Below are 27,640 nucleotides of genomic sequence, written 5' to 3'. Positions count from 1 at the left end.
AGAGCCCCCTCCCCACACCTCAGCCCCGCTGGTCTCCCTCGCCCCACGCGCTCTCCTCAGCCTCCTTCGAGGCAGACTGGGACTCTCGGCGGCCGCTCGAGCCGTTTGGCCGGCGGCGGCGGCGGCAGGGGGGGGGGAGGGGAGGCTGGCTCGGACGTGGACCCCCGACCCCACCCCCACCCCGCCATCGGAAAGGTCCCCAAAGGCCGCCGGGCAAAGGGGCAGTCGGCGCTGGGTGAGGCATTGCAGCGAAGGGCAACGGGCCGAGGGGAGGAGAGGCTAAAAAAGAAAAAGAGGGGGGGTGGAACTCCGGGTCCCTCAACATTCCAAAGCCGTTGGGCAGCGCGCGCGCGGAACGGGCGGTCGGCGCGAGGAGGGCGGCGGGTTGGAACTCCCGGCCCCTCGGCGTTCGAAAGCCGTTAGTTGTTTACAAACAAGCCGCCCTCCCCCTCCCCCTCCCCCCCCAAATCCACCGCCCGAAGGCGGCGGGGCAGATTTCTATTTTTTTTTTTCTGTGGTGGTTAATATAGCGTCGAATCTCCTGAGGGGGTCAAATTAAAGGGGCGACCGGGAGGTTGGGGGGGGGAGGGGTGTTGTTTACCTGGAGGCGCCTCTGTCCCTTCAGCTGCCGCCGGCGTGGATGCTGTCGGTGTCAGTGGAGCAGCCTCCTCAGCCTGAACAGCAGGCGGGAATATGTCGCCTGGGCTGTTGTCCCCTGCTCCTTCTTCCTCCTCCTCTTCCTCCTCTTCGTCTTCGTCCCCCTCCACCTCAGACACCACCATCTCCTCCTCCTCTTCCTCGTCCTCCCTCAGAGGGGAAGCCATGGTGGTGCTGGAGGAGGGGGGTGGGGGAAACACAAGAGAAAAGCAGAAGGGGGGGCAACCCCCCTTCCCTCTCTCCCTCTCACACACACAAAAAGCTCTCCCCCACTTCAGATCACCTCAGTTTAAAAAAAAATTAAAAAGTCCCATGAATGAAAACAACTCTCCTTCTTTACAACTTTGTCCTTCCTGGAAATGTTTCCTCGACCCCCTTCTTTAAAAAAAAAAAAAAATTAAAAAAAACGAAGGGGGGAGTAAAGATATATTTAAATTCTGAGGGGGGAGTTCAGGATAATATTTTCCACAAGACCAAGAAACAAAAATGGCCGCCCTTAAATTATTTTTTAAACAGACCCCCCCAGGAGGTTAAAAAATATATAGCCCCCCCCCTATATAAAAAACAAAAAACAAAATGGCTGGCTTAATTTTAACCCCCTCTTCCATAGGGTTAAAAAGATCTCCCCCCTTTCAAAAAAAAAATCAGCTCCAAATTTAAGAGGGGGGAAAAAACATGCAAGAAAACGAAAATGATAATAAAGATAAAGGCTTTTTCTTCTTGCTGTTATATTTTCTTTTCAATCTCCAAGATCTGTGATCATGAACAATATTTAGACATTCCTGGCACTGGGGGGAAACTGACAAGATTTCTGCATAAAACAAAGATGGCTGCTCTAAATTATTTCTTTTTTTCTTATGCTCTCCCCCCCACCTCCCTCAATAAAAATATTTTTTACAGGGAGGGGGGAAGAGAGAGAGAGAAAAGGTTGGATTAATCAGTACTCATGCTCAGTTATGACATCAGCATAAAATTGTTAAAGGTTAACTAGTTCCATACTAGTAAGACCATGACTTTTGTGTGTGTCTGTGTCTGCTTTACTAGCACAAGAGAAGAAAAAAAAGAATAGGGGTGGTTTTTTCCTCCCCCCTTTTTTCTTCTTCTTCTTTTTCTAACTTTAAATACTTCAGAAGGGAGTGGTTTATTTCTCTCCTTTTCCTCTAGGGCAAGAAAGGAAGAAGAGAAGAAGAAAAACCCCACTGATTACTGCAATTCATTAAAATATTTTATCCATGCTCACATTAGTGGATTTCACTGTTTTTCTAGATGAGTGCTGTTTTGTTTTTTAAAAGGTTTTCCCCCCCTTCCTAACTTCTGTGTGGAAAGTCTATCCTAATAAATATATTTTGCTCCCTTAAACGCCCCCCCCCAATTTACCCTATCGTGTTTGCCCCACTGGGGTAAATCAATTTAATATTAAAGTGTAGTTTTAGCAAATACCTTGATTACAAAGGTTCCCCCCCCCTTCTCTCACCAAAACGTCGGGGATTTTTTTTTTAGCTGATTTTGAAAATAATTATGGCCACAATCCAACACTGAGTGTGGTACATTGAAGTCCCAAGAAAGTCGCTGGGCGTAAGGATGTATACCTCTCTTACGGATTGTGGCCCTTACTTTCTCTCCCTGTTTTATAAATGGGAAAAGAATGTACCACTAAAGGGAAATTAATAAGTAAAATGGAGAAGCATTTTATAATAATTAAGAATGGCCATCACATTTTATTTTTGAACAAGCCTCATGCATCTAGATAATTTGAGTTTAAGACTTAAAATACAGTTTTGAAAAAGTTAGCTTTCCTTTTATTTGTGGCCTTTGATCTCAAACCCTCTAATAATGATGGAGGAACCAACAGGAAGTTTTAAAGGACTCAATTCTTTATTTTTTCCCAAACCAGGTGGCTCTGATAATCTCTCATTTTGGTGTCTGTTATGTTGGTGCAAGTGAGACTGTCCTGCCTGCACAAATAAGGCCTGCAAAACCTAGCTGTCCATGAGCCATTCCATATAGCAAAATACCCCACAAAAAAGATGGGAGTTTGGAAGAGACATGATAGAAGTGGAAAACTGGAGCTGCAATCACAAGTAAGTCCCAAGTGAAGTGCAAGTTTGCACATTACATAGATTCTAGTTCAGATTGCAGGTCATTCACTACCAAGCTAATACCCATGATAGGAAGTTACAGCTATTGAGGTATCTTCAGCCTACAATATCCTTGAACCCAACTAAACTGAATCCAAGCATGTGTCAGAGTACTGACCCTGCAAAGTGTAATGTTTGACTCACCTGAGTTGTCCTACCTGCATAAGGAAACTACAAATATAAATCAACTCTGTTGTTGGGGACTACTGGATAACTGCTTCTGCCCATTGGATCTGACATGGGAATTAAAAAAAAAACTTAAAACATATTTTCCCCAACTTCAGTCTTACGCTACACTAGCAATATACAAGTATAATGCTCGTATCACTTTAAAAATCCATTTCTAAAATAAACCACTGTTGGTTTCACACATCCCACATTTTTATGAGACACAAATCTGTGCTGATTTTTTTTAAAAAAAATATTATTTAACTGTCTTCATTAGATTTTCATTTTTACAAATGATTCTGGGAAATTTTGGACCCGACCCACCCACTTCCAGATATTTAAGATAAATTTTGAGATTAAGATCCTGTTGCTGAATGAGGGCCTTGCCAAAGGATTGTGTACAAACACAATGCTTACAAACTATTCCAGAGGCATTTCTCTTATTCTTGCAGTACCCAAATACCCCAAAATACTTTAGTGGAGGCTTCTATGATGTTTGTTTCCAAAAATACTTCAACTTTATTGACATTGAAATTGAATTGCAGGTGAATTCCCAGTAATTCTGAACTAAACCTGGTAGCAAAGTTGATCAGCCTTCTAATCAATTTTGAAGAAAACAAGTTTGTCAATTTTCTTCTCTCTGTATTTTGTTGGAAGTAAAAAAAAAAAACCCCGCATGAAATGGCACCTGACAGAAAGTTGCACTGACCTCACGGTGGGGCTTCTTTTCATGCAAGTGTGTTTGAAATCATGCAGCATCGCATCTGAACCGCTCTCAGTAAAGGTAGTAGTAGTGCGGTCAGTCGTACCCTTATTTTAAATTATTTGCAGGGCTAAACTTCATTTTGGGGGGAAGAATTGGAGGGCAATCCCAGCTATTAAAACATGGCCGCTCTCCAGTGAAAGTGTTCAACCTAAGCCTAAGCTTATTCCCCTGTAGACTAGTTACAAGCGTCCACAGAGGACTAACTGTGCCTGCAGGAGACACCGTTTGCCAAGTGAATGTTATCCCCCATGTGGCTTTTATATTTAACGCAACACCCTCTGAAGCCCTCCAGGAGCTTGGGCGCCAATCCCATTCACTCATGTTGAAACATTCGCCTGGCAATGCTGGAAGCCAATGCTCCAGGAAGAGCTTTGGAGGTTTCATGCTATCAAAACCATTTTACATTAAAGTGGCCTTTTTTTTATTCGTATACAGAGCATGTCTCTTCCTGGTGGGGGCGAGAACGGATCAAGCGGTCCAGGATCATCCGAATTTTAAACTTGGAATTTCACTACATCGGTGCATTATATTGCCTGCCGGTTAAAAATGAAGCAACGAGAACAAAGTACAAATTTCCAAAGAAGGGGGGGGGGGAATCCCCTTTGAATCTTGACCTGAGTTGTTTGTGGCTTGGTCCTCCTTGCTCAAGGGAACAGCATGAAAAAAGGAAAACATCCTTTTCCTTCTGTCTCTTCTCTGCCTTTGATGTTTTTTCACAATGCAGTTAAGTGTCAGGAATCCTATCAAGGAACCTGCAGCATGATACTAATAGGGGAAATGTAGAATTTATTTCAACAGCTCACACACACAACCTCATCTTGTCTTTCAAGAGGGTCAAAGATGTGTTGCTCATTACCCCACAAGCCTGCTCTTCCCTCAAGGGAACTGCTGCTGTTTGGCTCGGGGGTGGGAAGAAATATTTCAAGGCCTTTCCCCTGCTGATTACAATGTGACTGACGTAGAAACACACACACACACTTCTGTGAAAGCCTGTGGAAACACGGGAATTACACACTTTGATTCAGAAAATCAGAGTGCAGGTGGCATCTGTTGCAAATTCATCCCCCCTGACCTCAGGCGGTTTATTGACACCTTCCAGCATTCAGAAACCAAGAGCAAGCGCTCCCACCTCTTGGCAAAATCCTCAAATGTCTTAAGACTTCTGGCAAAATTGTAACTGATTTTGGAGATTTGTTTTTCCATAACCCGCATGTCTCTACAACTGGTCCTAGGAACTTTGGCTCACTAGGAAATGAGAATCACTGGAGGATTTCCAGGTCAGAGGTCACATTCTCTAGTGTTTCCTTCAACCACAGCTGTATTGGTGTGTCTTCTCTTCCATCACAAGGCACTGGATTGTGGACAGCTTGAGCCATTCCCCCCCCCCAAAAAAAAAATAACCAGATGAAAGGATAGCCAGTTTGAAATATGTTAAAAGTTCATAAGAACTCACAACTGATTGGATGTAAGTATTAGCCATCCTGTTCATTTATAGTCAAGGATTTAGAGTAGGCGCAACAGAGCAGGGAGGGAACCAGGTATTGTACAGCCGGCCAGCCTGCTATTGGTGACTGCTTTAGACCTCATGGAGCCAGTCATTTTATTTATTTTACTAAATCTACACCCTGTCTTTCCTCCAAGGAGCTAAAGTTTGGCCTAGAATGGTTATCCTCACAACAACCTGCCAGCACCCGCTCCGTCTTGGGAGACAATGGAAGAGTGAACCTTTGAGAGTGAAGTCAAGCCGTTAGTTACAGTACCTGCTGTGGCTGTGGCAACTGCTGTGGGAGAGACATGTTTTGTTGCAGTTGCGGCAGATGAAGATGTCCAGTTTCACTGTTACAGATACACCATGGCATGTCTTCTCTGCACTCCTCCCAGTGTTAATTTCTCCTGAGGTTGTGTTTCTACAGCAGTGACCTGACTGATTGTCTCCAGGTGCTGTGGTCATCTGCAAAGGATTCCCACATTGTGGGGGTGATGTTGCCAGCCTTTACATGGTCTGCCGGCAGGCCTGGTATCTGAAGCCAGCTCCCTATAGAGCACATCCTTTGGGATCCTAACATCTTCCACCACCAAGCCAGAATAGAAGTTGCTGAGACAGGAGCATGAACATACTGGGAATGTGGACTTGGGAGAGCACATCCTTGTTTGAGACTGTGTCCTGCCACAGGACACCCAAAATTCTTCCTGATGCAGCACATGTGGAAAGCATTGAGACGTCGCTCCTGGCAAGTGTAAGTTTCCCAAGACTCACAACAACCATGTGTGGTAGTCTAGATTGAGAGGGTGGTGGCGAAAGGCTAAAGGACATCAAGCAAGCTTCATGGCTGAACAGAGATTTGAACCTGGTCTCTAACCAGTGTATCACATAGCCTCATTCTCTACCTCATACCACAGAAGCTTAAACAGTGGCTGTCACTAAGCATTAACCATTTGATGGCTCGTTTCAGGCAACACTATAATAAGGAAAATATGTCAAAGACAAAGTAGAGAATTCAACACCAGTGTCTAATCATGCAATGGTTTATGAGAGACAAGGGAGGAGAAAGTCATAAGGACAAGTTTGGTTTTTTGGGGATGAACATGTGGAAGGAGAGAGCATGTGGTCACAAGCAATTCTCTCATTTTTAAAAATAAGCATATCCTGCCTTTGTCTTACAAAAATGCAACAGTCTAATAAATCTCAGTAAAAACATTATTTAAAGTGCAATCCCTTGCATGTTTGCTCAGAAATAAGACCTTGACTCACTGCCCAGTTTTTTGCTTACAGAATTTTTATCCAGCTCTTCAAGCAAAAAAAAAAGGGGGGGGCTCTCAGTGTGTCTTATGGATCACTAAAAAGAAAAGAAAACCAAACTGTCCCTGCCACCAAGCTTGCAATATAAAAAGACATAACACAAAAGGGAAATGGATTGGGAGGGAGGAGGAAATAAGCCTAATGAGGTACACGGTCGTAATTACAAGTTATTTTAATGACCATATGGGATGCAAAAGTTCTAATAGAGCAGGGGCCAAAATGTGCTGGTCTCACAGCTGTGCCGATGGAATTAAAAAATAAATGAAAAAATAAACTTAAAAATGAAAGGGGGGAAATGGGGAAATGAATGACCCTGCATCAGTTCCACGCTAGCTAAGGCTGATGGGAGCTGTAGTACAAAACATCTGGAGGGCACAAGGTTGACCAAGGCCGCAGTATAGGATTGCAGCATAAAGACAGCAGATAAAATCTACCAGGAAATTACCGTATTTTTCGCTCCATTGGACGCACCGGACCATAGGACGCACCAGAGCATAGGAGGGGGAGAACGGGATTATTATTTTTTCTTGTTCTCCCCCTCTAAAACAAGGTGCATTCAAGGTACATTCACCAGAGCTTGTGGGGCTGGCGGTGGGGCGAAGCGCTGCTTTCCCCCACCGCCAGCCTCAAAGATCCCTGAAGCCTTTGGAGCGCAGCGCCCCGCTGCCCTACAGAGGTTTGCGCACAGCCATCCCCAAGCTAGAGCAGCGAGATGGAGACCTCCGTCTCGCTGTTCTGGCTTGGGAACAGCCTTGCTAGCTTCTGCAGGACAGTGGGGTGAAGGCACCGTCCCCAAGCTAGAGCAGCGAGACGGAGCGCTCCGCAGTGCTCCGTCTTCCTGTTCTGGCTTTGGGCTTAGCGGCGCAGCCTGCATTCGCTCTATAGGACGCACACACATTTCCCCTTAATTTTTGGAGGGGGAAATGTGTGTCCTATAGAACGAAAAATACGGTACTGCTCCACCAAACACTATGAGAACGGCCATGCCTTTGCAGTGCAGCAGAAGTTCAGCAGTGACATAGCCAAACAGGCCTCTTTTGGCCAGGATTCCACAACTGGGGCCACAACCAGGTGGTAGTGCAGGGAGAGACAAAAGCACTGCAAGTGCAGAAGAAAAAACCAAAAACCAGGCATCATTGGCCAAGAGCAGCTGTTCTTTCGAGGCAGAGTGGGCAGGGTTCCCTTTTCACAGACAGAGGACAGCGGTCGCAAGTCCATCTGTTCTCTATACAAGTCCCAGCCTCCCTGAGGTTATGGGACCTGCCAGCACCACACCACAAGAGAATGGTCAACCTTCAAGTCTCACTTCATAATCCCCACTTGCAGAGAGGGGTTATACTTCTTCCCTTCTGCTGCAGCTACCAGGGACAGCACCCATCCAAGGGGACAGGGAGAAAGGACAGCTGGCCTGATGTGACAGCCTGCGGCCTTGTTGGCATGGCATGGGAGTAGACAGATGCCCATTATCTCTGCCACAGCTGGGGGGGGAGAGCTTAATGCCACCCCCCTAGAAGGGACAGAGGGAGGAATGCGAGGCATGTTCCCAATGCGGCGGCTGCAAATGTGGACAGAGAGCAGTTAGGAATGGAGGAAACTGCTTTATACAGAGGCAAGCCATTGGCCCACCTAGATTAGTATCATTTGCACCAGCGGCAGCTAACCTCTAGCTCTCCAGATGTTGCCTGAAGAGTTTTGGCATATGGCCCTGTGAATTGTGCAATGACAGAGCTTGTAATTTGCTGGCTCTTCCTTCACGTTAATTGTCCATTGGCAATTTGACGACTTGCCCTGGAGTCACATGAACTGGCCTGTTCCTTAGGCCTTGAGTACCGGTTCTAAAAGAGGGTCTTAGCGGCACCTCTGAATAAAGCTTTTCAATAAAGTTGCTCCTCATTCTCATTCTCGGTGTCTGTTGCTGGACCGAGAAGTATTACAGACTGCAAGGCTCAACAGGAACACGACCACAGCCACATTACGGTGCTTGGCCACATAATTCTGGATGGTTCTGCTCTTTGGCATAGTAGCCTACCCTTGGGTTGCCAGGTCTCCAGCTCTGACATGATGTTTCCAGGTTTGCCTGGGCAACTCCAGATGGGCGAGAGCTCCTTTAATTAAATAAATACATATTAAGAAGACTCTGCATGCAGCTTGCAAACTTCAGCCCGGCTTCAAATTATAGCATATAGGCACTCTGGAGGTGTCTGCCCTCTGTTCCCCCTCTTCCAATTTACTTCCATCTCCAGGGCCCACCCTTGTGATATCTCTGGGGGCTGCCCTGTGATATAACTAGGGGTGTCTCTCCCTGACATCACTGGGGGCCACCCCTAGGTTTCAGGTTTGGACCCAGTAATCTCAGGGTCTGACCAGGTGACCTATATACACACACACAGCTTGCAAAACCTGCTTCACTTCCTCTCATATAAAGTGTGATAATCAGGAAGCAAGATGGATGTAGGAAAGCATCAGGAGCCAAAGTGACCAAGGTGGAGCCAAAGTGACCAAGAGACAGTGCAAACCATCCCTCCCACCAAGGGTGCGAACTTGAATAAAATATTGGAGGGGGGGGCAGGTAAGTCCCAACGTGCAAAACTGATCACAAGACACACCGTTTGAATAGCAATGTCCATCAACTTGGAGGGAGGGCGGCCTCCTCATATATTTTATTGGGGCTGAAGGGACCTTTGCCCCTAGGAGTTAGCTCCTATGTCTCCCACCCACCCTGACTTGGTACCCCGAGAGGACTCCCAGATCAGAGCTGCCTCTCAGCTCATACATTTGCCGTTACAACTCCAGGAAGTTAGGTGTAAGAGCAACTGTAGCAAATACTTTCAGGCTTATTACCAGCAGGCCAGGTGTGCCTTGGGGGCTGTATAGCTGAAGGAGCGTCTCCATCCCCATTGTTCAACCCAGACACTGAGGTCCAGCTCCAAGGGCCTTCTGGCAGGTCCCTCTCTGCGAGAAGCGAAGTTACAGGGAACCAGGCAGAGGGCCTTCTCGGTGGTGGCGCCTGCCATCAGATGTCAAAGAAATAAACAACTACGGTATATAACATTGAGAAGACATCTGAAGGGAGCCCTGTTTAGGGAAGTTTTTACTGAGTGATATTTTAATTTTTTTTTTTTTGGTTTTTTTTTGAAGCAGCCCAGAGTGGCTGGGGAAACCCAGCCAGATGGGCAGGGTAGAAATAAATTATTATTATTATTATTATTAATAATAATAATAATAATAATAATAATAATAATAATAATAATAATAATATTATTATTATTATTATTATTATTATTATTATTATTATTTCCTGGCCTGGGATGCTCGCTTCCAGAACCATCACTTCACTCAACAGTGTTGCTGCTCCAAGCGTGCCAGCTTGTTTGTGTATATATAATGCTTTTTGTTTGTTTTCATTTTGGCACAGGCACCACCACATGCAGGTGCAGTTTTTGAAGACTGTGAGGAGCGAGACTGGATCACCAGTAACCATAAGGAGCAGTGGGAAAGTGGTGCAGGAAGATGCTCAGGCAGCTTAATGTGAGGAGCACACAGGGTGCCTATTGGGAAAGACAGCTGGAGTCCTGAGGCCAGCTGGTGTAGCACTGTGCAAAATCCAAGGTTAGTTTCCTTCCTGTTATCCTTCCTCTAACCTCTCCTTTCTGACACCTGTCAGTCTTTGGTTCATCCTCCCTTGCAAACTGTGGTTTTCCTTTTAATACCCTCAACATATTCTAAATGATAAAATTAACTTCCCAAAGGAAACTCCAAAATGTGAAACTTCCCTCTGTATTCTGTGCCGTATTTGCGTCCAATGCTATTTTCTTACAGTAAGGGTGGGGTGGGGGCGGTTGCTCTGTTTTAATGCCCCCTCTGGGGTTGTATGTCATTGTATGTATATATCTAAAATATCTGTATGGATTTGCAAGTTCCTGTTTCCTGGTTTCTAAGTGAAATTTATTGTTGTGAACATCTTAGGATAGCAACAGGAGAAAGGCTTTTGAAAACACACTACAAGAAATTAATCAGTCTTCAGAGGGATGGAGATCCCAATCATAAATACATGATATGAAAGGAAGCTGCACTGATAGCAGAAGAACCTACTTCTGCATAATGTATTTGGGGTTGGTGTGTTTAATGCTTATTTGGCTCAAAGTACACTTTAAATTATTCTGGCTCAGTATGCAAATTTCTAAGGAAACAGTCTTTTCGTTATTTCAAAAAAATCACACACCACTTGATTGTAAAAAACCTCAATGTGGTTTACAAAAAGAATAAAACAGTAAAATTATTGGTTAAAACCATTAAAAACAACCATTTAAAACATTTAAATCAGTGCTAAACTGAAAACATATCAAAATTCAATGTATCTGGGTAGGCCTTTCTAACAAAAAATGTTTTTAGCAGGAGAAAAAAAAAGAGTACAATAAATCAGCAGGAAGTTCCAAATTGTGGGTGCTCGCAACTAAAAGATCCATTTCTTACAGATGTGGAACAAATATTGTGTGGCACCTGTAACAGTGCCAGTTCTGCTGATCCAAGCAGTCGTGTGGACATAGAAGGTGATCTCACAGGTAAACTGTCTGGGGCTTTATATACTATTAGTAACACCTTGAACTAGGCCACGTAGCAAATTGGAAGCCGGTGAATTCCTTACATTTCTTTTGTGCTAAGCATAGGAATCATCTATGGTTCTTCCATTTCTGATGGGCCTCCAGCACTAAGCAAGCATTCCCAAGTATCTGAGAGTGGGTAGGCTGTGGCCTTTAGAAGCTAAGAGGCTGGGTTTGCTTTTTCAATAGCCTCCCCTGAGTTCTGTCATGCTCTTCTTCTAAAGCAAGATCTCCCAGCAACACACACACACAGCACCACCATCACTTTGCCTACAGACACAGGTTAGCAAGCAGGGAGCCCAGCTGTTACTGTCTCTCCCACCAAAGCAATTATCACACAAGTGCACTCACTGGAGGGGTTATGGCTCGCCACAGGCCTCCCTGATCCCCAGAGTCTAGCTTGACTCAGCTCTAAGCACTTCCTTTTCTGCCGCACTGGATGTCCCCGCATGATCCACAGATGTTCCTACCCCCATATTCCAGGACTGGTGTTTGATATTTCCTTTTCTCTCTGTGTGTGTTCCATCCAGTTCTCAACAATTAGCTAAGAACTATTTTTTGATTAGCAACCTTGACGCAGCATGCTTGAACAGCGAAAGCACATAAAGGGAGAGAGGTGTCCAGAGTGGCTGCTTCCCCCCAAAAAGTCATCTCCTTCAGAGGTCTGACAAAGAGTACTTCAGAAGCAACATAACACCTTCTTGAATAGAAGAAGCACTTAGGGGATCTGGATGAGCTGGGAATTCTTTTAGCAATTACATGCATTTTAAATTCTGTCTTTTCAAAGCTGAAGAACTGTCTTTTAGAAAGCAGTTAAATAACTTGAGGCTTCTTTTCCGTATGAGAGAAAAGAAACACAAATTGTGTTGCTTGGTGGCAATTATGGAGGCGTCAGAAAGGGAGAGAAATCATACTCTCAGCTGAGAGAAGGGTCACTATCTTCCCAACTTCTATATATGCAAAAAGTGGACATTCTGGGAACAGAAATCATTTTTTCCATTAGCACATGTGAATACAGATTTAGCTTCTCTACAAATACAGGTTTCTTTTGTATCTGCAGGATGACAAAGCAGATTTCTCCTGCAATCCTAAAGAGACTTTCTTCTGTGTAAACACATACGGGATTGTGCTGTCTGTGTATGAATTCTGAGCTCGAAAGTTTGTAACCATGTTTGGCTCTGATAACCAGGGTATGGATAATAGGTATTGGCTCCCTCAACATATTAAATCATTTGACCCCGAACCACAGTGTTTCCAGATTTGTGGGAGAGGAGAATTTTTGCCATTTACCCCAACTAATGCGGCAGTATTATAGAAGATGCTGGAATTGTAATTAGGTTCCTTTTTGTGCCATAATAAAGGTATCGACTCTACATTCGCATTGCCAACCTGGTACCCTCCAGATGTTTTGGACTACAATTCCCATCAGTCTTAGCTAACACATTCCAGCTGGGGCAGATGGAAGCTGCAGCCCAAAACATCTGGTTGGCAAAGACTACTGCAGAATCCGTGTTTTATTTATTGCATTGTTATCATGCCTGTCCTCCAGGGAGCTCAATGTGACTTTACATGGTTCTTCTCCTATAACCTTCACAACAACCCTGTGGTGTAAGTTAGGCTGAGATAAAACAATTGACCTAAGGTCACCCTGAGCTTCATGGCTGAGTGGGGATTTCAGCCCAGGCCACCCCAGAGTCTCAACAGCCAGTGCTACAACAGCAGCAAGAATACTCATCGCAAAGTATTGGAAGTTACAAGAACTTCCACCTTGGAAGAATGGCAGATGAAGGTGATAGACTACATGGGACTGGCGGAGATGACTGGCAGAATCCGAGACCAGGGAAGAGAGACAGCGGAAGAAGATTGGAAGAAATTTAAGGACTATCTTAGGAAAGATGGTAAAATTACTGAATGCTAGAATGACGTTGGTTTAGAAATTGTGTGGTTTCTAGCTGTAATGATTAAGTAAAAAGAAAAGAAAGGTTAAAAAAAATTTAAATGGATAATAAGGAAGAGGATTTGCTGAATTAAAATTTGGGAATTGGAATACAGAAAGGGGAGGTATGAGGAAGTCGGGGAAGTAAGTTACAAGAAAATAAGGGATTGAAATTATACTTGTTTTTCTTTGTGTGTTTTTTTTCTTTTGTTGTTTGTTTGTATTAATGTTTTGTTTTGCTATTATATAATTTGTGAAACTTCAATAAAAATCTTTTTTTCAAAAAAACAGAGTCTCAACAGCCAGAGGATGCTTACATGACCCAACAAGCCCTCCCCAACTCACAAATGCAAACAAACCCCACTGCAGACAACCACAGACCACCAACCACACCCTGCCCCCCAATACCTCTCACTACCAAGGAAATGCAATAGAAAAATAGAAAGCGAACCTACCCAATGGACGCTGGCCCAAAATGCCACACATACACTATACAGTGGTGCCTCGCAAGACGAAATTAATTCGTTCCGCGAGTTTTTTCGTCTTGCGGTTTTTTCGTCTTGCGAAGCACGGTGTCGGAAAAGTTTTGGGAAAGCTTCAAAAATCACCAAAGTCTTCAAAAACCTCAAAAAAGGCTACCACACCGCGTGCTATGAGTTGCTCCTCAAAGTCAAGTCGCAACTGTATTAACGGTTTTAAGAAAAAGGAAACAAACTTGCAAGACGTTTCCTTCTTGCGAAGCAAGCCCATAGGGAAAATCGTCTTGCGAAGCAACTAAAAAAACCAAAAACCCTTTCGTTTTGCGAGTTTTCCGTCTTGCGAGGCATTCGTCTTGCGAGGTACCACTGTACAAAAGAATATAAGCCTCGCCACCCCCATCCTTCCTCTCCCCCCTTCTTCCCCATCACTAATGTCTCACAACAAATGTAACTGATTTGTAAGGAAGACTGCACAACCTGGAAAAAAAGAGACAAGGCATGTATTTTTGTAAACCAAGAAAATCTTTAACAAAAACAAATTTAAAAAAAAACAACAGCCAGAGGATGTTAGTAAGCTTAATAACAAAGTTTGAATTTCAAAAGGCTGTGGGGAAAGGCGAGTGGAGGTGCATGTGTTCTGCTCCAAATGAAAAGGAAAAAGCAGCAGCAGTGCTTCTCCCATTGGCTATGACCCTGCAGAATAATCAACCACTGAACGTGAGAGTCATTATTCTATATTTAAAACCATTTCAAGGGTTGCGGTACAGACCTCAAAATGGCTGCTTGATGAGCCACTGCTGACATCTAGTGGCTACATCCTAAACTGCTCCTAAGTCTAGGGTGGATGCAACCCAAGGTGGGTGAAATCCTTTCCCATTATTATTATTATATATTATTATATCGTTTTTTGGTACACCTTAATTTCCAGCAAATATCACACTCCAGGCACATGGGAGAACTGGCCCAAGAGTGCCCTTGTACAGGCCTCATACTGGATCAAGCCCATGTTCTCGTTTCTCCCTCAATATTAGCACTGTGTCTGCTTTGTACAAAAGGATTTAATTTTTCTGTGGCACCTCCTATCCAGAAAGTTTCCCTGAAATACCGAAGCTTCATCATCTCAAGTCTAGAGTGAATTTTCACAAACGCCATTTTCCATCTCTGTTGCTGACTTCTGGGTAACCATTTCCAAGGTGGGCCGAGAGGAAACGCCTTCCTGATCAATGGAGGAAAAGCAGGGTGTGCTCTCTTTGCATACACAGAATCTGGGGGGTGTTCTTCTGATTGAGAAACACATTTACTGAAGCTCTCACAGATTCGTTCAATAGGTTTTTTAGCAGAGGAAGGGCGACAGCCCTGCTGTCCCCAAATGTAGACTTCCTTCCACTATTCACCCTCCTCCCAGGGTTCTTTCCTCAGTATCCCAGTAAGTCTCCCATCTGAGAAACTAAGCAGCCTTAATGAGTTGTAAGGGAATGTGTGTGCTATGCAAAAATCACAATGTGGGGAAGTCTGTGAAGCCAGACAATGCTTCTCTCGATTCCTGCAACTTCTGCCGCATGCCGGGGACAGTGAATCACAAGAGTAGGCCCTGGCAAAAAATCACAATGCGGGGAAAACGTGAAGCCAGCCAACACCTCTACGTAGGTGCATCTTTATTTTGGACATTGTGATATATCGCTATATCGAGATGTTTAGTTGGTGATATATTAAGATACTGAAAATCAGATATTGCTCAACCCTAGCTGGGACCTGGGAGCCCAGGGTTCAAATCCCAACTCAGTGAGGAAGTTCATAGAGTGACCTTGGTTTTTTCCTGCCGTTTAGTCTAACTTACCTCACAAGGGTTATTGTGAGGATAAAATGGGGAGATGGAAGCCATGCATGCTACCTTGAGCTCTGGAGGAAAGGTGAAGCATAAATCAGATAAATGAATACACAGGTGAAACTCGAAAAATTAGAATATCGTGGAAATGTTCCTTTATTTCCATAATTCAACTTGAAAGGTGAAACTAATATAGGAGATCGACTCGTGACATGCAAAGCGAGATATGTCAAGCCTTGATTTGTTATCATTGCGATGGTCATGGCATCACAGCCTATGAAAACCCCAAATGTAACCATCTCAGAAAATTGGAATATTCAAGGAAATCAGCAAAACAAGGATTGCAGATCGAGCAAGATTGGACCTCCGAGAAGTAGAAGCATATCTCGCTTTGTATGTCATGAGTCGATCTCATATATTAGCTTCACCTTTGAAGTTGAATTCTTGAAATAAAGGAACTTTTCCACGATATTCTAATTTTTCGAGTTTCACCTGTATTTTGGAACTATCGAAATCAGGCAAGCACCTAAAATAGAACTGTAGAGTTGGAAGGGACCCTAAGGGTCATCTAGTCCAACCCCTACCATCCAGGACTCTCAATTAAAGCATCCATGACAGATGGCCATCCAACTTCTGCTTTCTGCTTTAAAAACCTCTAAGGAAGAAGAGTCCACCACCTTCCGAGGGAGACCGTTCCACTGCCGAACAGCTCTTACTGTCAGAAAGTTCTTCCTGGTGTTGAGTTGGAATTTTGTTTTCTGCAACTTGAATCAATTGGTTCAAGTCCTTCCCTCTGTCTGGAGCAGGAGAAAACAAGCTTGCTTCATCTTCCATGTGACAGCCCCTTGAGAAGATGGAGGAAGGTTGTTTTCCCTGCTGTTCTGGTTTAACCAAGCCTTCTTAGAGAACTAATTCGACTCAGCGTTGGTCATTTGTTCTGCATCTTATGATTTTAGAATTTTACAGCATTTGAAAGGTTTTATTGCACATGATGCATTTTTTAAACGAGTTGGTGGTTTATAAATATTCTTATAAATAGGCACGCTAGATGAGGGGCTGCTGGGATGGGGGTGGGGGGGGAGCATGGCTGGAGATGGGACCAGTTCCTTCTCCATTTTGGGGTTACCTAGAGCTCAGTGAGGTCATCGTTGAAGTAGAGCAGGATGGCTGGGGTGAAGGCATCAGCGTCCATGTAGAGATTGTAGAATTCCTCGTCCTCATCCGGAATGTTGTTCTGCTGCAGGTTCTTATCCATGTCTAGGTTGACGCGTTCATATTTCCATGTATAGCTGGCCGCATGGGCGTTGTAGGGCAAGTACCGCCGAAGGATCTCCCACATGGATTCCTCTGCACAGACCTGCGGAAAGCACCATGTTACATCCATGGGTGGAATCATAGGAGGTCCAAATACACCTGAAAACCAAGTGGTTCCCTTCAGCCTCCACATCCTAGGGAGGCACAGACAAGCCGGGCAGAATCGAGGTCCACAACACTGTCCCATCAGAGGAACATTAGCAAAGGAAGAGGGACGATTGCCAATAATATCTTGGGTGTTTTTTCTTTCTTAAATCCTACCTCTGCAAAGGTGGGACAGGACTCACCTCAAGGGTATGTTCCTGAGAGGTCAGAGTGTTGATGATCCGTATGCGTCTGGTTTTGGCAGACAAGATGCCCACCTCGTAGTTGCCATCTCTCCACCAGGGCAAGCCAAAGTCATTGGCCCAGTCTGTACGAGGCAGAGGAGGTGGGATGTGCACAAAGCGACCTTGTGGGGTGTAGTACTTAAGGCATCCTGTTAAAGGGTTAATGTGTGTCTGTATCTGGAAGGAGGGAAAGCAGGGCCTTTCTCAGTTAAGAGGGGAGTGGCTTCAAATAAGTCTTTCTTTCTTTCTTTGGTAAATTTCTATCCCACCATTGTTGCCAAACCCTGGGAGAGCAAGTTGCAGCCATCCCATATACACCATAAACTCAGGAGCAGGCAAAAAGATCACTTAAAGCAACCAATATAAATTTCATATTGAGAAACCTTTTTAAAATGTGGGCAGTTCCAGAATTTACATCATGTAAATGCCAGGGAAAACAGAAACATTTTAAGTTTGCACCCAAAGTAAAGTACAATATGTTACTACAGTGGTGCCTCGCAAGACGAAAAGAATCCGTTCTGTGATTCTCTTTGTCTAGCGGTTTTTTTGTCTTGTGAAGCAAGCCCATTGACGGATTAGCGCTATTAGCGGCTTTTAGCGGCTTATCTGCTGATCGGATCAGCTGATAAGCGGCTTAGCGGCTTAGAAAAGGGGGGGGGGAGAAAAACCAGCAGGAACTCAGAAGACATTGTCGTCTTGCGAAGCAAGCCCATAGGAGATTCGTTTTGCGAAGCACCTCCAAAACGGAAAACTCTTTCGTCTAGCGAGTTTTCCGTCTTGCGAGGCATTCGTCTTGCGGGGCACCACTGTACATAATGTGCCATTCCTGGCTGCGGAACCTCAAGAAGCAGCTCTCCGAAGGATCATTACAAATGGGATAGGTTGATACATGGAGATAAGAGGATTCAACATGCACGACAAACAGAATATGCCCCAAAATGGGATTCCAGAAACAATTATTTTGGCATTTGCAGTGATGGAAATGTTTGCTCCTTTTTACTCTGCCCTTCAGGACCTAACACAGAGTCTTTCAAATGTATTCTGTTTGGGACAGCAAGTCAAGGAAATTGTTAACAAACTAGTAATGATACAAATGAGTCCTTAAGAGAAAAAGTCTGAAAGCGGCGAAATCAATTTTCTGAGCAAGGATGGCGGGAAATTATGCAGGGGAAATAATAAAAGATGTAACAAATCACATCTGTGACTGTGAAGATGGGAATAAACTTACAAAGAACTGAGAAAGATGTATGTAGGACGCTGGTTGAATTGTGGAGTGGGCACATGTTTCTCCCTCACTGCGGTTTTAGCATACTGTCCCTGGCAACATTTCCTTCTAATGCTGCAGCCTTTGCCAACATGGTGCCCATGATAAAGTTTTGGCCAACAACTCCCCATCAAAGCATATGTAAGGCACCAGGTTAGCGAAGACTGTCATAGTGCAGCAGTGCACAGCTGTACACCTAGGCCACCAGAAGTAGGACATTGCGCAAGCTTTGCAAACAGCACAAAAATCTGCAAGAGCAATAGCAGTCCAGAGAATGGGGTAGGCAGAGGCAAAGGAGTCAGCAGGGGAAGCCTGGGGTGAGAATTAAAATCTTATGCCCCTTTTAATGTGCTTGTGGGAAGGGAAGAGGGTATTGGTTTGTTCTTGCTTTTATCATGGAATTTATCATGTATCGTATTCTATAATTATATTGTATTGCATTATATTGTAATGTTTTATCACATATTTTTATATTGCATTTATAAGTTGTGAACTGCCCTGAGATCTGAGGATGAAGGGCAGTATACCAATTTTTAACAACAACAACAAATTACCAGCAACACTCCTATGGAAGAAAGAATCAAACAAACAAAAACAAAACTCTGATTTTCCAAGAGTTTTCCACTCCGACAAGATCTCTGCCCTAAGTTGCCTGGAGTGCCAAGAGCTGCAGGTACTCACGTCTTTGGTTTTGGGGTTGAACCAGTGGGTAATGTCTTTCCCCGCTGCTTCTAGGATAGGCTTCAATAAGAGATCACCTGGACAGGCAGAGAATATAGATGATGATGATGATGATGATGATAATAATAATAATAATAATAATAATAATAATAATAATAAATAAATAAATAAATAAATAAATAAATAAAAAATAATAAATAAATTATTTATATCCTGCCCTCCCCAGCCGAAGCCGGGCTCAGGGCGGCTAACAACAATAAAACAGTACAGAAGTACAGCACAAACAACACTCTAAAATCATTCATTATAAAATTAAGATAAGGTATATGTGAAACTTGCCCATCCTTGAGTCACACCAGTGCTCTAGCTAGCCCCATATTATCTTGTTTGACTGGTAGTCTTTCTTCACAGTCTCCAATAGAGAGGAGTCTATATCTGAAGGAGCGTCTCCACCTCCATCGTTTTACCCGGACACTGAGGTCCAGCACCGAGGGCCTTCTGGCAGTTCCCTCACTGCGAGAAGCCCAGTTACAGGGAACCAGGCAGAGGGCCTTCTCGGTGGTGGCACCCGCCCTGTGGAACGCCCTCCCACCAGATGTCAAAGAGAACAACAACTACCAGACTTTTAGAAGACATCTGAAGGCAGCCCTGTTTAGGGAAGCTTTTAATGTTTGATGTATTACAGTATTTTAATATTTTTTGGGAAGCCACCCAGAGTGGCTGGGGAAGCCCAGCCAGATAGGTGGGGTATAAATTATTATTATTATTATTATTATTATTATTATTATTATTATTATTATTTCCCATCAGAAGCAGGGAGCCATTTTTTTAGCCAAAGGAGCACGCTCCCTTGTGGGAAACCTCAAGAGTGTCATAGGTCAGTGATGAATGGGGCTAGAGGCAAAAGTGAGTGGCATAATGCATGTGTACACAACCACCCACCCACAACCCTCTATCCAGGGAAGGAAGAGGCACAGCCATAGCTACGGGGAGGGGTGGGGCGCTAGCGCAGTTTTTTTGCCCTGGGTGAATCCTCCAGAGGGGCGCCAATGAGGCTTGCAGCCTCTATGTGTGCGTACACAAATGAGGCGGGGGGGGTGCCAAACTGGGTTTTTGTTTTTATATATATATATATTTATTAGCATTTTCTATAATGAAGCAAAAACAACAATAAACAACCACAACAAAAAATATATATATAACAAACATACAAAAATATAAAACTTAAAAACAATTAAAAACACATAAAGTTTCAAATGCTTATTTCTTTTAACTTATTTCTCAGACCTCCTCACACCTTCCCTTCTTGTATTCCAATTCAAATTATTAGCTCAGCAAATCCTTATTACTTATTTCTCAACTTTGACTTAATAATTTAATTTAACCTATTATTATTTTACCTTTTCTCTTTCATCCATTTCCTCAATTTATTTTTGCTAACCTTATTTTCATTTAATTTAGTTCCTTTTAGAAAACCAATTTTACCTTATCCAAACTTAAACATCAATACTTATACATCAATACTCATTATTAAAACATTTTTTCTAAAGTCGATCCAAATTCCCTTCCACGAATTTCTCAATTTTCATACAAGTAACAAAACAAAAATAAAAACAAGACAAATTATAATCATGTACCCTTTGGATTCCCAAACTCCACCCTCCCCTTTCCCGGTTTCAGTCCCCAATAAATGCCTATCAGTCTTAAACTACTATCAGCCTGGAGATCTCACATCCGAGGCTCTGCCAAATTGGGTTTTTGACCTGGGTGAAATAAAGCCTAGTTTTGCCCCTGGGAAGAGGCTTTGTTGGAGTTCAACGACACGTTTCAGCCAGGCAAAAGCACTCTAGGAGGTTGCGAAGAAAGGCCAGGGAGGGGCGTGGCCTGGGGAGAATTCCAAGGGCCAAATATAGAGGCCTTGAGGGCCACATTTGCCTCCCAAGGCCTCAGGTCACCCACCAGTGCTTTAAACAAAAACAAAAAAAGCTGGAGAGGACCTTGTAAATAACGTGCTATTTTCCAAACTAGGGGAAAACAAAAAGAGACACATTTGGGATCTTGACACAGGAGGGAGGGAGGAAAAGCAGGACACAAGGCCTGCGAATGCGATGCAGTGGAAAAACAACTCGCACCATAAACGTGAGAGAAGAGCCCTCTTGCTGGATCAGGCCCCCTAGGCAAGCACCCTCTTTCCCAGCAGTGGCCCCAACGAGGCGCCCTCCTGGAAAAGGCAGTGGCCCCACTTCCCTCGTGAGGTTTGCATGGAGAAGGTAGACTGCCACTGAACATGGCAGCCTTTAGCCCTGGTGGCCGGCAGACCCTGGATTTGCCACCCCCAAGGGACGCCTTCTGTTGTGCATTCAGCATTCCCTCAGACCCACCCGCCCCCCAATAATAATAATAATAATAATAATAATAATAATAATAATTTATTATTTATACCCCACCCATCTGGCTGAGTTTCCCCAGCCACTCTGGGCAGCTTCCAATCAAGTGTTAAAAACAATACAGCATTAAATATTAAAAACTTCCCTAAACAGATGTCTTTTAAAGAGAAGATAGCTGCTTATTTCCTTCACATCTGAAGGGAGGGTGTTCCACAGGGCGGGCGCCACTACTGAGAAGGCCCTCTGTCTGGTTCCCTGTAACCTCACTTCTCGCAATGAGGGAACCGCCAGAAAGCCCTCGGAGCTGGACCTCAGTGTCCGGGCTGAACGATGGGGGTGGAGACGCTCCTTCAGGTATACAGGACCGAGGCCGTTTAGGGCTTTAAAGGTCAGCACCAACACTTTGAATTGTGCTCGGAAACGTCCTGGGAGCCAATGCAGATCTCTCAGAACCGGTGTTAATGTGGTCCAGGCAGCTGCTCCCAGTCCCCAGTCTAGCTGCTGCATTCTGGATTAATTGCAGTTTCTGGGTCACCTTCAAAGGTAGCCCCACGTAGAGTGCATTGCAATGCAGTAGTCCAAGCAGGAGATAACTAGAGCATGCACCACTCTGGCAAGACAGTCCACAGGCAGGTATGGTCTCATCCTGCATACCAGATGGAGCTGGTAGACAGCCGCCCTGGACACAGAATTAACCTGCACCTCCATAGACAGCTGTGAGTCCAAAATGACTCCCAGGCTGCGCACCTGGTCTTTCAGGGAGTACTTCTGTCTTGTCAGGATTCAACCTCAATCTGTTAGCCACCATCCTTTCTCCAACTGCCTCCAGGCACTCACATAGGACCTTCACCGCTTTCACTGGTTCTGATTTAAAGGAGAGGTAGAGCTGGATGTCGGGACGTGGGTGGTCCTGTGGGTTAAACCACAGAGCCTGGGACTTGCCGATCATAAGGTCGGCAGTTTGAATCCCCGCGACGGGCTGAGCTCCCGTTGCTTGGTCCCTGCTCCCTGTTCCTGCCAACCTAGCAGTTCGAAAGCACGTCAAGGTGCAAGAAGCTGTACACTGCAGTGGCGTAGCGTGGGGGGTGCAGGGGGGGCTGGCTGCACCGGGAGCAACATCTGGGGGTTAGGGTTAGGGGGCGCAAATCCATGGGTTAGGGAGCGCAAATCCATGGGTTAGGGGGCGCAAATCCATGGGTTAGGGGGCGCAAATCCACGGGTTAGGGGGCGCAAATTACTTGCCTTGCCCCGGGTGCTGACAACCCACGCTACGCCACTGGTACACTGGCTCCCTCAGCCAATAAAGCGAGATGAGCGCCGCAACCCCAGAGTTGGTCACGACTGGACCTAATGGTCAGGGGTCCCTTTACCTTAGAGCTGGGTGTCATCTACATACTGATGAACACCCAGCCCAAACCCCCTGATGATCTCTCCCAGCAGCTTCATATAGATATTTAAAAGCATGGGGGAGAGGACTGAACCCTGAGGCACCCCACAAGTGAGAGCCCAGGGGTCTGAACACTCATCCCCCACCACCACTTTCTTGAGTGGGGAAATCTGCCCTGGGGCCGCCATAGGGAAGTGCCAGAGGCTGCCTGCGTTACCCTTGTAGGCCTCGGCCAGGGGGCTGAGGTCATAGACCCGCCCCATGTAGGAGACCCAGAGGTCCCAGGGCCGATTGTGCACCTCCACCTCCTTCGGGGTGTAATAGCGCGGCCGGTAAACGTCCATCGCCGGGTGGAGCCAGAGGAAGAGCGGTAGGCCGCGTCCGTCGCTGCCATGGCAACCGCCCGGCGTCGCCGCCGCAGCGCCTGACGGGAAACGTAGTCTGGGCCGAGAGGATGGACGCAAGGCGTGGGGAGCGCGCGCAAAGCCTGCTGGGAACCTAGGGGGCGGGGAAGCCGAGCGGCCTGCTGGGAGCTGTAGTCCCTCTGCCGGCGGGAGGGTCAAGATGGCGGCCACTGCCCTTCCAGAGCCGTTGCAGCAGCAGAGGGGAGAGGAGAATGGCTGCGGAAACAATCCCAGTCCTGGGGTGAGGAGCCCGGGGGGGGAGGCCTACAGATGTGAGAAAGGGGGGAGGACATAATGGAGTGAGGTGCTCAAGTAGGGGAGGAGAAGGAGGTACCCTGGGGATAGAGAGGGTAAGTACATTGGATGGGAAATGGGAGTAATTGGGAGTGAGGGCATAATAAGACACCCCCAAAAACAAATTTAGGCTGGAAGGGCCTAGTATGGTGTGGTGGTTAAGTGGTTGTATTGTGGGGGGGCGGCCCTCACTAGTGGCCTTATTTAATAATAATAAATAATAATAATAATAATAATAATAATAATAATAATTTATACCCCGCCCATCTGGCTGGGTTTCCCCAGCCACTCTGGGCGGCTTCCAAAAGAATATTAAAATACTGTGATACATCAAACATTAAAAGCTTCCCTAAACAGGGCTGCCTTCAGATGTCTATTTATGTACAATGATACCTCAGGTTACATACGCTTCAGGCTACAGACTCCGCTAACCCAGAAATAGTGCTTCAGGTTAAGAACTTTGCTTCAGGATGAGAACAGAAATCGTGCGGCGGCAGCAGCGGGAGGCCCCATCAGCTAAAGTGGTGCTTCAGGTTAAGAACAGTTTCAGGTTAAGAACGGACCTCCGGAACGAATTAAGCACTTAACCCGAGGTACCGCTGTATGTATTTCATCGCAATTTTATGCCACATTTTCCTCCATGCAGCTCAAGGTCCACCTTGCAGGTCAGGTGCTGCCTCTCGGCTGGCCTTACCTCTCAAGGCTCTTGTGGGGATTAAATGAAGAGTGGGTCAGGCAGGAGCAGCAGTGTATGTGCCCCGTTTGGAGGAAAGGCAGGGTTAAAATTGTAACAAACAAATAAAAAGTAAAGTGTGTGGGGGGGAGAGGCAACTGGCTACCTACAGGGTGGGTCGGGGTGGAAGGATAATATGTATTTATTATGAGTGGCTCTTGTGCTCACTGGCCTGATACAGCGTTTTCTCCTTATGTCCTTATGAATGTGGGTAGCCTTTGTTGGCTTGAACATTGGCCCTGCCGGCTGCTCATCAGTAGCCCCTCAACTGTTTTGTAAATCTTTTATGGTTCGATTTGGAGAAGATGCCTTCTTTTCTACTCTGTAACGAATCCTATTGACTGTGAATAGTGAAAGGAACTTATAATAAAATATTATTGGTTGGCAACTTATCCACGAAAGAACCATCTCCATCAAGCGCTAGATAGAGCGAACAGGTTAAGGCTCTCCATAAATTGCTGTGTGTGTGTTTTGTAGGGTGTTGGCATATGAAATAAGCAACTTGTGTGTTGTTCACAGGAGTGAACATGACACCTGTTTCAGGAAAATTCTAACACCTCCTCTATCACTTCTCAGCTGAGTTACTATTCTAGGTAATTGGGAAAATATGAACGCACTTGACTGTCAGTGATGTAAGGGGAGAAGAAGGAAATGGTAATATAATAACATTAGGAAGAACTTCCTGACAGTAAGAGCTGTTCGACAGTGGAATTTGCTGCCAAGGAGTGTGGTGGAGTCTCCTACTTTGGAGGTCTTTAAGCAGAGGCTTGACAACCATATGTCAGGAGTGCTCTGATGGTGTTTCCTGCTTGGCAGGGGGCTGGACTCGATGGCCCTTGTGGTCTCTTCCAACTCTATGATTCTATGAATAATAATAATCATCATCATCCAGCTTTCTCTCCCAGACCTGGACTCAAGGAAGCTTACAAAAATTAAGACCACAAGGATAAAATATGAAAAGCTAGAAACAACGACAGTATTTTAAAAGTAATTAAACAATAATAGAATCAAGACAATATTTTAAAAGTTCATTAAAATTTCAGATAGTAAAAACAGCACAGCACTATTAAAAGCTCTTTCCTTAAAAACAGTTCCCAAAAAGCCTGTTGGAATAAAACAATCTTCACTTAGCGAAGAGGGAGCTGGTCCAGCCTCTCTAGGAAGGGAGCTCCAAAATTTGGAAGCAGCCACTGAGAAGGCCCTCTTATAGCAAGTTTAAAAGCCCTGTGTAAATGAACCCCCAGCAGGGGGCATGAACAGATCCTGAGATATTAAAAACCCACCACCACAAATTTGCATTCTGGAGCCTACCCAAGAGAGACTTCCCCAAGCATTGCCCATATGCCACCATGAGGACTAGAGGCTTAGTCTCTCTCTGGAAAGCGAAAAAGCAGGACCGGGGAGTGGGAGGGAAAGATACCCTAATGCATTTCTTCCTACAAAGTATTACGGAAAGTCCGAGACCAGGGAGAAGAGATAATGAAAGAAGACTGGAAGAAATTTAAAGACTATTTACAGAAATATTGTAAAATTAATGAATGCTAGAAGGATGTTGGATAGAAACTAAGGGGTTTCCAGCTGTAATGCTTTAGGAGATACGAAATAAAAGGTTTACAAATGGGTAAAAGCTTAATGGTAAGGATTTGCTGAACTAACAAATTGAAGTGGAATACAAAGAAGGGAGGTATGAGGAGGTCTGGGGAAATAAGTGTAAGGAAGATATGTTATGGAAAATTATCTGTTTTTTAACTGTTTTTATGTTGTCTTTTATATTTTGTTTCTTTTTATTTTTCATTGTTATATTTTAAAAAAAACTTTAATAAATATCCTTTAAAAAACAACAACAAAGTATTATGGAAAGATCCCTCTGGCCTGCAAAGACTAACCCTTTGAACGTTTCTGCCAGGACTCTGGTGAGGAAAAAGCTGACACGCCATACCTGCAGGCCCGCCGGAAGCTGGAGAACCTCCTCAACAAGAGCATGCGCATCCGAATGACGGACGGGCGGACCCTGGTGGGCTGCTTCCTGTGCACCGACCGAGACTGCAACGTGATCCTTGGCTCCGCCCAGGAGTACCTCAAGCCCACAGGTTAGTTCTCACCTGGGGTCTCCACCATCGTTCCACCAGCTTTCTTTCTTTATTCATTTCCTGTTTAATGCTTTCCACGTGTTTTTTGCTTGTAAGCCGATTGTGGCTATTGAGGAAAAACTCATGCAATAGCAGAGTGAAACAGAGAAAAAGATTTAAGTACTAATAGCGAAGAATTAGGTTGGGGGGCAGGAGAGGGTTGGGGCAGCTTAGCAACTCTCCTGGCAAGACAGAATTTCAAGGGGGCTTCTTGAAGAGGGATAAATAGGGACTGCTCCGGCGGGAAGGTAAACGGCGTTTCTATGCGCTGCTCTGGTTCGCCAGAAGCGGCTTAGTCATGCTGGCCACATGACCCGGAAGCTGTATGCCGGCTCCCTCGGCCAATAAAGCGAGATGAGCACCGCAGCCCCAGAGTCAGCCACGACTGGACCTAATGGTCAGGAGTCCCTTTACCTTTACCTCTCTTGAAGAGGAGAGGGGCATGTGCCTGGGGGACGGAAGCCCCTGTGTTCTTTGGAGGGAGCCTTCAAGTGCCCGGGAGATGAGGACAGCCTTTGCCAACCGGGGGCCCTCCAGGCACTTGGAACTACAACTCCCATCGGTGCCAGCCAGCACCTTGCGAGCTGTGGCCCCAAGCCTCTGGAAGGCCCAAGGCCGGATTAGGAGCAGATGGGACCCTCCTTCTCACCCTCTCCCTCCTTTGCTCTGCAGACTCCTTCTCCGCCGGAGAGCCCAGAGTCTTGGGTCTGGCCATGGTTCCAGGACATCACATTGTCTCCATCGAGGTGGAGCTGGAGAGCCTGGCCTCCTTGCAGTACCTCTGATGCGTCACCAGAGGGCAGCAGGCCTCCAACGTTTGACCGAACTTTTTTGGGGGGGGGATGCGGGGAAGGGACACAGGCCCCAGTTTGCTGCAGGGCAAGAAACCTTTCTCCTCCCTCCCTGGCTAGACCCAGGTTTTCGCCGTTGCCAGGGAATGAAGCTTTCCTGGCAAAGCTGGACTGGACCAGTGCATGCACTGTGAAACAGGACACCCCCCCCCCCATCTCCAGGACTTGAAAAGGGGGTGGACTTAATGTTTGCGTTTTTCCAATGTTTGTTAAATCTGGAAAAGAATCCCATTGCTGTTCTGAATTATTGTGGGTTTGTTTTCTTGTAACGCTTGGACCTCGTGTGGGCCACGGACAGACCTTGGGCTGCTACCTCTGTGGCCTGCTGAATCCTGGGGAGTTCTGTTTTGTCATCCCCACTGATGAAGATGATGGTGGATTTATTTATTACCCTCCCCCTAAGGTCCCCGGTATCAGCTGGCTGGCAGGTTCAGATGCTTTAGTTGAGATTCCTGCAACGCAGAGGGTCTCTTCCAACTCTACAGTTCTCTGATTTG

General features: G+C 45.4%; 3 protein-coding genes and 2 long non-coding RNA genes across 11 annotated transcripts in view; 3 read left to right on the top strand and 2 right to left on the bottom strand.

Moving 5' to 3' along the window:
• CHD3 (chromodomain helicase DNA binding protein 3) overlaps positions 1–971 on the bottom strand; it is a 61,752-nt gene extending 60,781 nt beyond the window's left edge. For all 4 annotated transcript variants that reach the window (XM_082197462.1, XM_082197464.1, XM_082197463.1 and 1 more), the window contains exon 1: positions 602–971. In XM_082197462.1, coding sequence (XP_082053588.1) covers positions 602–824 — 223 coding nt within the window. In that variant the 5' untranslated portion in view covers positions 825–971. The remainder of the gene's footprint in view (positions 1–601) is intronic.
• On the top strand, positions 22–6,425 carry LOC309518137. Its single transcript, XR_014213346.1, has 4 exons — positions 22–235; positions 1,822–2,897; positions 2,945–3,747; positions 4,165–6,425. It is a non-coding gene; the product is annotated as an uncharacterized lncRNA (long non-coding RNA).
• Positions 6,426–9,840: 3,415 nt separating this feature from the next.
• LOC309518139 lies at positions 9,841–16,746 on the top strand. Of its 2 annotated transcripts, none has more exons than XR_014213348.1 (3): positions 9,841–10,138; positions 11,005–11,091; positions 16,614–16,746. It is a non-coding gene; the product is annotated as an uncharacterized lncRNA (long non-coding RNA). The 2 variants fall into 2 exon arrangements; XR_014213349.1 differs by lacking the exon at positions 16,614–16,746 and adding an exon at positions 12,191–12,503.
• Positions 11,098–23,214, bottom strand: CYB5D1 (cytochrome b5 domain containing 1). Of its 3 annotated transcripts, none has more exons than XM_082197916.1 (5): positions 22,950–23,214; positions 18,959–19,035; positions 16,972–17,190; positions 16,497–16,727; positions 11,098–12,104 (listed from the first exon to the last, which is right to left on the bottom strand). In XM_082197916.1, exons 1-4 carry the CDS (start codon positions 23,074–23,076, stop codon positions 16,497–16,499), a joined length of 654 nt encoding a protein of 217 aa, XP_082054042.1. In that variant the 5' UTR covers positions 23,077–23,214; the 3' UTR covers positions 11,098–12,104. The 3 variants fall into 3 exon arrangements, with proteins under 3 accessions (XP_082054042.1, XP_082054041.1, XP_082054043.1); XM_082197915.1 differs by lacking the exon at positions 11,098–12,104 and adding an exon at positions 14,427–15,136; XM_082197917.1 differs by lacking the exon at positions 11,098–12,104 and adding an exon at positions 14,429–14,761.
• Positions 23,215–23,220: 6 nt separating this feature from the next.
• On the top strand, positions 23,221–27,387 carry NAA38 (N-alpha-acetyltransferase 38, NatC auxiliary subunit). Its single transcript, XM_082197964.1, has 3 exons — positions 23,221–23,377; positions 26,070–26,253; positions 26,965–27,387. Exons 1-3 carry the CDS (start codon positions 23,297–23,299, stop codon positions 27,075–27,077), a joined length of 378 nt encoding a protein of 125 aa, XP_082054090.1. The 5' UTR covers positions 23,221–23,296; the 3' UTR covers positions 27,078–27,387.
• The last annotated feature ends 253 nt before the right edge of the window (positions 27,388–27,640 follow it).

The sequence above is a fragment of the Podarcis vaucheri genome (genome assembly GCF_965113315.1).
Source record: "Podarcis vaucheri genome assembly, chromosome: 13".
In the NCBI taxonomy this organism is placed as follows: domain Eukaryota; kingdom Metazoa; phylum Chordata; class Lepidosauria; order Squamata; family Lacertidae; genus Podarcis; species Podarcis vaucheri.
The sequence above is the reverse complement of the archived record's forward strand: the minus strand, read 5'-3'. Positions and strand labels throughout refer to the sequence as shown.

Bases quoted from the DNA above. Each gene is read 5' to 3' on its own strand.
- CYB5D1 (XM_082197916.1), bottom strand. From the start codon at position 23,076: ATGGACGTTTACCGGCCGCGCTATTACACCCCGAAGGAGGTGGAGGTG. The intron at 17,191-18,958 runs GTGAGTACCTGC...CCCTCCTTCCAG, and splicing joins TCAACCCCAAAACCAAAGAC to ATACAGACACACATTAACCC. The intron at 16,728-16,971 runs GTGAGTCCTGTC...TGCTTTCCGCAG, and splicing joins CTCAGGAACATACCCTTGAG to GTCTGTGCAGAGGAATCCAT.
- NAA38 (XM_082197964.1), top strand. From the start codon at position 23,297: ATGGCGGCCACTGCCCTTCCAGAGCCGTTGCAGCAGCAGAGGGGAGAG. The intron at 23,378-26,069 runs GTGAGGAGCCCG...CGTTTCTGCCAG, and splicing joins GAAACAATCCCAGTCCTGGG to GACTCTGGTGAGGAAAAAGC. The intron at 26,254-26,964 runs GTTAGTTCTCAC...TTTGCTCTGCAG, and splicing joins GGAGTACCTCAAGCCCACAG to ACTCCTTCTCCGCCGGAGAG.